The 13,253-nt window shown below is 38.9% G+C and overlaps 1 protein-coding gene across 2 annotated transcripts in view; it reads left to right on the top strand.

Annotated features, from left to right (window-relative positions):
• Positions 1-13,253, top strand: part of ate1 (arginyltransferase 1) — a 39,837-nt gene that overhangs the window by 7,011 nt on the left and 19,573 nt on the right. Inside the window, exons 6-9 of one of the 2 annotated variants that reach the window (XM_077495346.1) lie at positions 594-808; positions 4,264-4,392; positions 7,957-7,989; positions 12,370-12,551. In XM_077495346.1, the coding sequence (XP_077351472.1) occupies positions 594-808; positions 4,264-4,392; positions 7,957-7,989; positions 12,370-12,551 (559 nt within the window). Of the gene's footprint in view, positions 1-593; positions 809-3,135; positions 3,265-4,263; positions 4,393-7,956; positions 7,990-12,369; positions 12,552-13,253 lie in introns of both variants that reach the window. The other variant, XM_077495345.1, reaches the window with a different exon arrangement.

Here is a 13,253-nt window from a genome sequence, read left to right as displayed (position 1 = left end):
GACGAGTAGGAGAAAAGGGGGGTGAGGTGGGGGCTGAGACAAGACTGCATTGCTACAGAGAATCTTAATGTTCTAAGTCACACTAAAGACGTGGACAGCAAATTTTAAAAACATTCAATGACGGACAGATCCACACAAGAGTGAGGTTTACTATTTGTGAAGAGGAATATCTCATCCATCCATCCATCCATTTTCTTGACCGCTTATTCCTCACAAGGGTCGCGGGGGCTGCTGGCGCCTATCTCAGCTGGCTCTGGGCAGTAGGCGGGGGACACCCTGGACTGGTTGCCAACCAATCGCAGGGCACACAGAGACGAACAACCATCCACACTCACACGCACACCTCAGGACAATTCGGAGCGCCCAATTAACCTGCCATGCATGTCTTTGGAATGTGGGAGGAGACCGGAGTACCTGGAGAAGACCCACGCGGGCACGGGGAGAACATGCAAACTCCACCCAGGAAGGTCCGAGCCTGGACTCGAACCGGAGACCTCAGAACTGGGAAGCGGACGTGCTAACCACTCGACTACCGTGCCGCCCAGGAATATCTCAATTGCTTTTATTAATTTTCTTCTCACTCTGGTGTGCAGGTATAGGAAAAGACCCCAACCGACCCCCTTGTCGTAAGGCCAAAGACTTTCGGAAAGAGCGGCGTCATCAGAAGGAGCAGATGAAACATAACAATGCTGGCGACTCCTCTGCTTTGTCCACCAGCCCCCCTACTGCCATACAAACGAACCAACCCAAAAGTATGGAAGATTTCCTCACAGAGACATGCCCTGACAGTTCATCTCATTGCCTCGAGGTAAGTAATAGTGGTGACTTGTGAATGTGACTCGAAATAAACATTTGCCTGTTATGGGGATCCCAACAAAGCTAAATTCTCGCTTCCATCATCATTAGCGTCAGTGACTTCACCATGTTTATTATGTTGGAGGCTAGCACAGCGAGGGGGGGAAAATGCCTCGTCCCAGTCTGAGATCAATGGAATTGCAGACACGCCACAGACTGGGTCACGTTACCCTAATCATGACATTAAATCCACAGCTCCCACATCAATATGAATGAGAGGACATCAAAACGAACCTTTGGTAGCAAGTCAGAGTGGTTTTGGAAATAACCCTGGCAAAGGCTCTAAGATGAGGTTGGCACATCATTCTTGGTTTTGACCAAGTTTGAAACCAGATGCAAACTGTGTTTTGTCGACACACCCTTCTCAGGGATGTTTGAGGATGCATTAAGAATCTGGATGCAGGGTCCTTAACTATACTGTTGTTAGCTCAAGCAAGCACAGTACTATACTGAAAAATATGGTATAGAAGAGTATGTTTACTTTGACAGCCACTCTTGACATGCTGCCACTATTCCTGGACATTCATGTCTAAAATTCTGTAAGTGATCCTGAAGACAGACTTTTGATTGAGAACACTCAATGGTCTGAATAAATGCTTTGTAAATAATGTCATGGTACCCTAAAACATATATATAAAGACCCTCACATAACAAGCCTATAGAGAATGGTCTCAGAGGGTTAACAACAGATTTGTTGGGTCAGTTTGTAAAATTAACCTAAAAATATCCTGATGTTGTGATCATATTTATGAAATGTCCTTATCAAGACAATACCAACACAAATACTTGGGGCATATTTCAACACTATAGTCAGGCAGCAAAACAAATAATTGGGTTGGCTTTCCCTGAATTTTAAATGGCATAATTGGCATTCATCGTGAGTGCTTTAGAATCGTTGTCGTTATAATTTTGTCACCAATTAAATTGGAAAAAAAAAAATCCGTTTATGCTGGTGATGTTCAGCTCTCACCCACCAGAGGGCAATGTGATGACATGATTCTGTGCCCTCACGGCAAGCTCACTCTCAAAAGCATTCCTTACTGCCCACACAGCTTTCTAATTTACTTTTGTTTACTTTTAAGGCTAAAAAAGAATAAATAAATGTAAGAAAAACAAAAACCAACAAACCTAACGCTATACTATTTTCAGTGGGGTAATTTTTTATCCCTCCCACCAGTATAAAAATAACATACGTACTTTTTTTTTCTCCCCCCCATAGAAGTAGGTTTTGTCCTTACATAGTTAGGGAAATGTGTAAATCGGATGACAGTTTCATTAAAATTCATCCATCCATCACATTATAATCAAACCTACTTTAGTATATTTTTGGCTCTCTTTAACATTCTTGGGCAGTCAAGTTTCCAACTCTTTGTGTAATGTTGTAGTACTGTTATGATAGCTCTAAAAACAAACAAAAATATTTCACCACTCTGGTGTGGCCTCAAGTAGTTCATCCTGTCAAAACATCTTCAGCACTGAAGCATAATTAAAAAAAGGATTGAACTTGAGAAATTTCCTTTCATTTACAAGGACCTGTTTAACTAAGAAAAGTTGATGCCAATAGTAATATGAGACTAGCCCTCTTCAGTCCAAATCCAATAAACTGTAGGTTCAAGCCCCCGTCCTAGCTGCCTGGAAGACTCAATTGACACATTGTCTTTAGCCAATAAAATCTTCTGGTTGAAGAAGTGGTTATCGACACAGAGCCAGTCTGAGTAAATGAATAATTCCTTTTCGGTTTCTTAGGTATTAGAAACACTCAGTTTTTTTGTGTGTGTTTTTTTTTTGGTTCAACCCCATTTTTTTTGTGTGTTTTTTTTTTTTTTTTTTTTTTTTTTTTTACAGTGATTGCGCTATCTTGATGTTGAATATTTTAAAATGAATCTGCAAAAAGAAACAAAATCGTAGCTTCAACATGCGACAGCAAGGATTTTTTTTAAAAGTAAGAAAATAAAAACTTTGGTCGCAGGGGATAAGGTGTATCCCTGAAAATTATTTATTTCCTCCCTCGTTTTTTCTTATAACATACTGTTCTCCATCATCTTGTTTCCCGTTCAAGGAAAGGCTTCATAAGAACAATTGCTCTACAGTAGAACAGATAACAAATTATTTACTATCCAAGAATATCAACAAAGGTTGACTTGCGATCATAATGACAAGGAGTATGTATATGTGCTGGTGTGATTCTAATGTCACAATGCCTTTCTAACAATCTCTGAGTTGTTTCATTTTGTTTTATTTTGATGTTAACTCTTTTCTGCCCATATTTCTTTTTTGAAGGTGAGGCTAGTGCGCACCAATCCCCCTTGCCCGCAGTTCAAAGCCTCTTTCGACGCCTCCTACCAGGTGTACAAACTCTACCAGATGGCAATTCACAAGGACCCTTCTGACAAACCCTCGGAGAGCCAGGTCAGAGGGTGGCAGGCATAGGTCAAGCTGCTGTTGGCCTTTTCGTAGCGGGTGGGAGATGATAGCTATGCATCCAGAGGGACGTTAAAAACAACAATAGTAATCGTTATAATGATCATTATTTTTATTTATAGTAGAATCATTCCTTCTGTCTTTTAAGAATCATTTACATTTAAGAGCAAAGTATTGTCTCTACTTCACTTGCATACAAATGTACTACACATTTAAGGTGAAGACGACATGGGAAATATCAAAGATGTCAGTATAAGTGAAAACCATTAGGTTTCAGTCTGAAATCACATGTATGTGTCAAAGAAAGACAATCACAAAGGGAGATAATGAGGTGAAAATGTTTCCATATGCCATGGTTGAGAGCAGTGTTTCTCCAGGTGTCTTGAGTTGGCCTTGAGTCAGTCGGTAGGGTATTTATTCTCGTCTGGTTTTTGAGGAGGGGGGCTTGACAGCCTAACCCTCCCACTTTTCACAGTGTAATCTCATCGCCAAACTTTTAAGTTATATTAGGTAGGTAAATAACTGATTGTAAAAAGCGGAATTATAGATTATTATTAGCACCTTCTACTCAAATTTTTGGGGAATGTTAGGCCATACAAGTGGCACTGAAAGGAGTGGTAGATTGGGTGCCATGCTGGATTCATGTTCACGGTCCACTGCACATTTTTTGCAGAAAAGGGGTTATTGCAGTTTGATAAATTTGATATGCTACCCGGATTGGGGCCAAGGTTAAGTAGTCAAAGTCAGATAAAGGATGCAAATGCTCAGTCTGTGAAAAAATATTGGGAAAAGCACTAGCCTTATCTTCAAGTCAACTGTCCAAGTGAGAGCTATTTAATAATAAAGTGTACATTCAGTCTCCTCTCGTTTTATTGCAATCATTTGTACGTTTCTTTGTAGAGCAATAAAAGGAATGTACAGTACGTCAATTGCGGCTGTAACCATGAGACCCTCATTGCTTTCCCCTCTTACACTTTGTGCTTGAAGGTGAGGCTAGTACCAGTCAGCTTTGAGGACCCCCAATTCACAGCATCCTATCAGCAGTCTGTGGCCCTGTACGCCCGTTACCAGATGGTCATTCATGGGGATGACCCCAGCGAATGTAGTGAGAGTGAGGTACTGCACGACTTTTTATTCTGCACTCTGTAGGACAATATATGCTTGGTTTTAATGTGTAAACAGTCATTGTGGAAAACAGTTTGTTGGTAAAGAAATCCAATTGTATACTTGGAATGTGTACTTTTTATTGAAATTTTCTTGGCTCTAATGTAAAAGAGTGACATTTCATTCCATTAATTCACTGGCGTGAGTGGTTAAATTAAAAACAAGTCATCTATTAAAGTAAAGTAATATGTATATGACAATGCAGTAGAGTGAATAAAATAATTTACCTTAAGGCATTATTCTAACCAACCTTCATCTTCTTTAAGGAACAACTTGATCTTTACAACCTGGGTGTGTGAGCAAACAGGAAAGAGGGAAAAAATATCAAAACATTTACTATAGTTTGTAGCAGTGTGCAGTATGTGCTCGCCTTCTGTAATAAATAAAAAGCAGAGAAAATAAAGTCAAGTCAGAATGCAGAACTGCGAAACTCTTTCCACAAACCTGAGTGGGCCAATTGTTCCTGAGGGCTGGAAAAGCAACCACCTCTCCTAATTTTCTGCCAGTAGGCCTCAGTAAAAGACTGAATTCTTTGTCTTGTAAAAGTAAGGTAATTCATTAATTGCAAAAGTGGTATGATTTGGGAAGGAGCCACTGGTAGATTCTTTCCTAGTGGCTTAAAACTGGCATTTATACCAGCTTCAGCTCAGTTTTATAACCGTAGCGATCAGAAAGGTTCAAGAACATGATGCAAGGACTTTAAAATGGAAAAAGAACAATCTGTTGCTTTTCACTGGTTGTTTTGACTTTAACTCAATGATGGAATTTGTTGATGTTTGATAGGGAAAATCCTATTTATTTATTTATTTTTTGAGTCACGTACACACATGTACATGTAATTTGACCCATCACAGTGATCTCTTGCTCCTTGAACCAGGGTCCCCACAGTGGCAAACGATCTTAACCACTTGGCCACGGTTATCGTTGTAGTAGCTTACTGTAAATGTTGCTAATGGGATGTTAGAGTTGTCACAAATGGTATCAAATCCCTTGTCAACAACAAATTAAATACCAATTTTAAGATGTTTTTCTAACCCAGAGAACTGCAAAACACATAGTTCACTTATTGTACCTACCTGTGTTGGTGAGCCGTGACTGGCTTCCAGCACATGTGGCTTTCATTGTTGGGTGGTGGAGGGACAAAAAACAATAAAGTCTGTATTCCCCGTTCTTGGAAAAGAATCTTAACTTAAGGAGTCACACATGAAAGGGAGCATAAACTTTAGGAATGGTGATAAGGCGGATCAGTAGATAGGGGGTGAGGGAGAAAAGAAAATATTTCATTCATCCAGATTATCCTTTCAGTGCCGATGTTCAAAGCTATAAAGATACTGGTTTACCTAAATTAAGAAATATCTGTGTCCTTCACCTCTCATTATATGGCACATCTAAAAAACAGAGCTTTTCCACATATCTTTATGGAAGGGTATGACACAGAAAAAAAAAACATTTATTTTGGTATGGAATGGATATGGATAGGAGAATGTGTATATATTTTTTAATTGTTATTTTGCTGTTCTATTTTACGATCCGGTGCAATAAGCAGTATTACACAAGGCATTCAACTTGAGACAAATTTACCACTATCCACTAATATTCAGCCTCTGAGAGTGGTTGTGTTCATATGTGTTTTCAATCCATTTTGAAAAACACAGAATTAAGAGTACAATTGTGTAGGGTACTAGAAATTAGGTTTAAACAAATTTGTGTGTTTATATGTACCGCACGTGTGCATTTTAGACTAATCGTGTGCAGATGAGTGTTTACTGTAGTAAAGGGAAAGAAATAGGAAGTGATGTGCTCCATGTGTTGCCAATGTGAATGTTCCAGAGGGTACTTGAGACACAATCTGTTTACAGACTATTGTGTGGTTGCATCAGAGAGGGGAAGCTGAGATTGCATTCACATGGTGTTGACTTGCTGTCAACAGGCTTTGGTGACTGCACCTGCACTGTCTACAGGTTTTCCTTTTTTACTACAAATTACAGATTATCGAATTAGAACTGAATATTGCCCACTAACTAGGCAATGATTGCTAAAAGGGTGGAAGTGGTGGGAAGGCTGTTGTAGATTATTTTAATTCCTTATGTATTCACGTGCACATCACTGCCTTAGTGAAAATTTATTTCATTCACACCCGTGCACATTTGTAATCAAATAAACGGTTGAGTAAGCTGTTTGGGCACTGAAGTATACACGGCAGCGTGTGTTTTAGTACGGTAGATTTTAAGTGACATCACGTCTTACTTGCAGCTGTTTTTACTAAACTCTTTTTTTTTTTTTTTTTTTTTTTGTGAGTTTTCAATAAAAGTCTTAGTGTTTTTTTGCCTTTCAGTGTATTGGACAATTGGGGTGCTTTACTGTTGGTAATTTGTTGACTTAGTAGTTGAAAATTACATTTTACTGTTCTTACAGATGTATATTTTTTTGCCTTAATCTTGTCATGGAAATGGAAAACTTTCTTAAATATCATTTGCGTGCAGTGCAGCATTAACATTTTTTATGTCACAAAATCTAAAGCAGGGCTGCCCAAACTTTTTTTTTTTTTTTTTGGCAGAACATGAGTGTCATGAGATTTTCTTCTTTTTTTTCCCCATTCTTTTTCACTAATTTGTGGATGCTGTCAGAGTTCTAGTTGAAATCCAATCCTAAATGCAGAAGGACTGCTTGGCTATTTACTTCAGGAAAATATAATCTTATTCTGACAGATGATCATGCATCATCATGCTTTAAGCTCAAAACATTACCTGTAATAAGAACATTGTTAGGCACATACACATCACGGGAAGCACGATGGATTATTATTTTTTTTCTTCAGATTTCTGAAGGGCTTCCATTTGCACTTTTTCCCGAACCGTTCCACCCAGTGAACTACTGCAGTCATTGCCTTTGCCAGTTGAAATCATGCAGTAGTGGATCTTTTTAATGACATTTTATTTGGTCAAGAATGGTCTTATGCAACAATTTTGTGCGTCAATTCAGTCATAGGGGCTTTTCTGTTGTTACTGTGTCTTTAAAGAGTTATATCCTCAAGATGTTTCTCATCTGCAAACGCTGCTCTCAATCCTGGTGCAAAACAATCGAAACATTAAAGTGAACACGGTGGGGAGGATTGCAACTCTGGAATACAGCTTTGACAACAGACATTTTAAAAAAGCAATCTCACTCTCTCTGAAGAAATGGCAACAGTTATTGTCCCTACCAAGTATCTAGACCTAAATGGATGGAGAAAATGGAGACCAGGTTGAAACATTCCTGACTTATCCTCTGAACTGTCACTATCTCCTCTTATCTAGCTGATTGGCCTAAATGTTTTCTTTTGTGTAAACATAATTTTCTTTTTATGGCCCTTTGTGATTGTGGAGGTATTGATACGTAACACTCGGGTAAAGGGAACACTTAGATTGCTGACTTATTTTTATGACAGCACTAGAAGTATGGAAGAGTTTGATGTATTGATTTTGATATTTTGTGACAGTGATAACTCACATTTTTCTCCTCTGTATCCCACTATAGTTCCGGCGATTTCTCTGTGATTCTCCATTAGAGGTATGTATTTCTTTTCATTAAGTCTCCTTTTACCATTGATTTTTATTTTCGTATGCCACATTATATTCATTATCAGAACAGAGTAATTCAAATTTAATTTCCTTTCCACGTTTACACATTGAGCCACTCGGCTTTTCTCTCCATTTTCAAGGCCTCCAGCTAGATTGAGTGGTGTTTAAGGGATACAGGAAAGGGGTTATTTTTTTTCATATAGGGGAGTTATCGAGTAGAACGCTAAGTTAAAGGTTAAGTTGAAATGTGGTGTCCAGATTGCACTGAGATCGAGATGACTGTAACGAGCCCTACACATTTCCCGTGTGGATCAGTTTCCAACAAATGGATATTGGGTGTTTAAAGGTCTCCCAGGCTGGGTGTGATTTCAGGGAACATTTTTTATTTTTTTTGCCGTACTTGAATTAAGTGTAATTGAGCATCCTCTACAGTAGGTGGCAGTGATGGAATATTAGCTCATCTGCAGAGATGAACTTGGAACACTTTTATAGACAAATGATACTATTTATAGTCACGGCAGAGAGTTGTGGGTGGGGAGCATGAAGTGTTTTCTACTTCCTTGGGTATAACAAAAAATGGTGGGAAACGCAGGTATATACGAAAAATCTTAATCAGATTCATGACATTTGCATATCAGCCAATTTTATTCACACCACTGTGCATGTGTGAGCGAATCAGAATTCATTCTAAATGATTTCTTGTGCAAGCTCCAATCTGCATAACCTGCAGTGCCTGTGAAAGTTGCAAAAGTCAGAAAGCACAGAAATGTGACAACTTATAGTATTAGACAAACATTAAAAAAATAAAAATAAAAAAATCTGCAGTTAAATTTGGAAACTCTACATTTGTTCACAGAATATGCATGTATTCAAGCTCGTTTCCATGTCGAGTATTAATCTGTAATCGTTCTATATGCCAGGCATTTGTGACCAACAGCTTGAAGAAGGGAAAACTTCGGTATAGGGTGTTGGCTTTCGAACTTCAGCCTCGAGAAGCACCAGTGGACATATTAGCTCAGGTCAATTACACAAATAGACTCAAGGAGGATACTTTGGAACAGCAACTTTAATTAGGTTGAGTTGAGGTGCACACAAATCCCTGTACTTTTGCAGTGTGGCTTCCCTTGGGTCTTCCTTAATGAGCATCATTAGAGTTTGTAGGGTACAAGCTTTTATCACCTCGTCAAAGTTGGCTATGCAAGTTGAACAGCCCTTTCCGTGGCACACTCCCTCATATGCTGCTTTCACTCACTTGACTTTCCTCAGATGGATTTAGCATGCCATCTCTGCTCATATGACCCTCTCTGTTGCCCAACCTGTTTTTTATTCATGTCTCTGATCTCCCACCCGGTCCTCCCCACTCATGTCAGCGTTATTGTATGTGGCTTTTCTGTTCTACCTCTGCGTGTCGAGCTTCCATCTGTTTCCAATCTGAGGGCTATTAAAATACATACACTCGCCACATGGTGTGTGTGGTTCACTTTGTGTTGGGTTTCTTCTAATGTATGCAAAAACGATCATTTAATGGAAGTCGTCGAGCTTTCATATTACAACAAGATATTTTAAAAATACATTCACATACTTTTTGAGACATCGATTAATTTGTGGTAACACTCAATTCTAGATCGGTGCCTGTTAATGTGATGAACAGCAGCCATACATGCATCATTTCACGTGATGCTTGTGAAGTGTGAGATGGTGTTTGTGTTGGTTGTGGAAAGTACAGGCCAGATGTTCATATTGTGACTGAACGCACCCTGACTTGACCAGTCAATGAAAACTCCCATCTTTTTAGCCAAAAGTTGTTTTGACATTGCTATTACAAGATTGAAAATATACTATTTATTCGTCTACTTTCTCGTTATTGCATAATGTACATGTATATTTGGAATCTTAAGCTTGGCGTTCTTACATTGCCACTTAGTGCCCAAGAGAACTGGCAGAATCCTCACGGCAGCATCAGTGCAGTCTCAATTTCTTTTTTCCACTAAGGTGATTATGAGTTATTTTGATTGACAGCTCCACAATAAAAATTGGCATCATACAGGGAGGGTCAACCAAAATCTGTGCGATTCAAGTTAAAAGATGAGCGACAACCACTTCCTCACTGCCAAAGTGTACTTGTCACTTGGTCCAGTCTGTTTGGCCATATGTGAGTGATTTGGGGGCGCATGGGAAGCTCTCGGGTGGTTTGAAGTGTTCCAGATAAGTTCAGATTGTTACAGTGACAAGGACGCAAGCATTTAGCTGTCACGTGAGGTGATGTGCAGGTTAGTAAGAGATCATCAGCCTTGACCATGGTATGAACTTATAAACAAACAAATAGACCTCAGACAACCATTACTTCTACTGTGCTTACATTCGTATACAATTGGGGTAAAACATACACATTTAAAGTGGGGTGATGAAAATGTCTTTGTTTTTTTGTTTTTGTTTTTTTAACACATCAATTACCGCACATACTTTCACCCACAGACACAAAGCCAAACTTTCTTGGGACCACTTACAAAGACTCCAGTGTATTTAATGGAACTCGTGCCAAGAAATAACAGTCTGCATGCTTACACAGATGGACATTTAACCCAAATTTGCACACACGCACTAGAGTCCACCCCACCCCGCAATCATTGGCTGCTTGCCAATGAGTCGATGCTAATGTGGAGTGAACCTTGATGGCCACTTTAATATTGCTAGCCGCTCTGATATAGAGCCCAAAATAATATGCATCCATCCATGCATCCATTTTACGAACCGCTCACTCCTCACAAGGGTTGTGGGGGGTGCTGGAGCCCATCTCAGCTGGCTTTGGGCAGTAGGTGGGGTACACCCTGAACTGGTTGCCAGCCAATCGCAGAAACAATATGCATTTATTTCTTTATTTAGTCATTTATTTATTTTTAATTTTGGCAGTTTCATGAACTCTATAGAGCACTTTAAAACAACCAACGCTGTTTTCTTAAGATGGAACTCAGAGGCAGCAGATAGAATGAAAACAACAGAGGCCCAAGAATTTAACCCTGTGGAACACCATACATGCCGATACACATATAAATATTCATATTGCACATATTTGTTCGACCACATTCTTTTTTTTGCTCAACAAACTATGAAGGGATTACAATAATAAAGAAATCACACAACAGCCACAAGTCAACTACTGAGCGCACCCAAATCTTTGCATCACAGCTCGGCCAGCCAATGTAGTGTGATCACCAGCCAACGATGGCCAAGCAGGGCGGGCGTATCATCACAAGTCATACGTGTCGAGCATGTGGCTTTGTCGAACCTCTGGGGTTCGATCAAATCCAGATACCACAGCTTTACAATGTAGTTTGAAATTGATTGGCTACTGAAACAGCTCCATGCATTTTTTTTTTTGGTCATTATTCCAGATGCAGTTATTATTTATATTTGCCGATGAATTAATCTACAGTATTTGCCGTGTTACATTGGTAAATTCATGACAAGACAAAATTCTATGAAACATTATACAGTTACTGCTATTTTAAAATAACAGTGCTGCTGTAATAATAAGAACACATTATATGAATATAAAAGTACCATTGCACACCTACATAACAATTTAATTGAAATTACAATTAGTCTATACAACCATCGATGAGTGCATAACTGTACTGATGAATGAAAATGAGCCCTTTCTCATGGACTGGAATAATCCAAACATTTCTTCATGAACATAAAGCTGTTGAAATTACTCTTAACCAGGCAACCACACTCTTAAGCTTCTTTGATAAGTGACACACAGCATGCATGCTTATTATATTGCTGTGTACATCATACACAGCTGTCATATTAACAGATTAGACAGACACAAGCCAGCATGTGCCCCCTAACACACATTATTTGATACCACATGCTGACACTGGCACACAGGAGAAAGTTTGGCTGCAACCCACAGCTGGCTGGTAGAGTGACCTCTTATGAAAAACATTCTCTCCTGGAGTGTTTCTAAAGCCAGTACCAACTCCACCCCAGTTCTGCTTTGCTATTGCACTCATTCCACATTTGGGAGCTATTAGCAGCCTGAAAGTGAGGCTACTGTACACCCCCAAACATAATATGTGAGGCCTGGCAGAAAGGTCTTGAAAAAGATCTGATCCTCATCTAATACTTCTGTACATCATCACAATGGATTTGTAATGAAAAATGAATGGGATTTAAGTTTATATTTATATTTATATATATATATATATATATATATATATATATATATATATATATATATATATATATATATATATATATTTTACTGTGCAAATGGATAGTATCCCTAAACATACACTATTTTGGTAATGGCAATGTTTTCTTACTATCCATCCACTTTTTTTTTTTTTTTATTCCATCCCAGGCGGAGTACTCGGTTGATGGGCCCGAGATGGGTTATGGCTCCTTTCACCAGCAGTACTGGCTCGATGGCCAAATAGTGGCAGTGGGTGTGATCGACATCCTGCCGACCTGCGTGTCATCCGTCTACCTGTACTACCACCCAGACTTTGCCTTCTTGTCTCTGGGCTCCTACTCTGCTCTCAGGTTGGTTGTCAGAGCTCGTATTGCTTGCGCTTAGCACTTTCACTTTCATTTGAAAGAACACTTAAATCAATCAATTTGCAGTAAAACATGTCTTGAAATGACATAATGCATCAGTAAAATGTCACAAGAGATTATATAAGCATGTCTTTTATTAGGGAGGTGTCTTTTGCTATATATATTATTTATCATTCCCATTTCATTATTTCACAGAGCAGCGCTGAAATATTTGATATGATATATAACAGTATATGCAACTTACTGTATATATTTGTGTCTTTACAGTATGGTGAGGAGCATTCCTCTGTCTTCGCATTTGATTAGCAAAGGCAGTCTCCCAATTGTGGTTTAGCTGGCGACAGTTTTCTCTGCCAAGAAGAAATTAGAGCACACATTATGTATACACTATACACACTACAGACGCATTTCTGGCAATTCCGGTAAAATGTACCTCAAAGTGGGAAAACGTTTAAAAATATTTCCCAGATGTTGGTTTGATGGTGATGGTGTACTCTATACTATATACGGTATTCTGATTAATCTTGCATTTGTGGAATATGAATGAAGCTGCTGTTGTTATTGTAAAGAGCATTTTTAGGTTGACTTCATCTTTTAAAATTATTTAATGTAGTATATAAAACGATCACAAATTAATCCAACATAAGATTGTAGATCAGATTTATCCAATCAGTCTGACCAAAAGTA

The sequence above is a fragment of the Festucalex cinctus genome, chromosome 14, assembly GCF_051991245.1.
Source record: "Festucalex cinctus isolate MCC-2025b chromosome 14, RoL_Fcin_1.0, whole genome shotgun sequence".
Lineage (NCBI taxonomy): Eukaryota > Metazoa > Chordata > Actinopteri > Syngnathiformes > Syngnathidae > Festucalex > Festucalex cinctus.
Note: the sequence above shows the minus strand (reverse complement) of the source record. Positions and strands in the feature narration are given on the sequence as shown.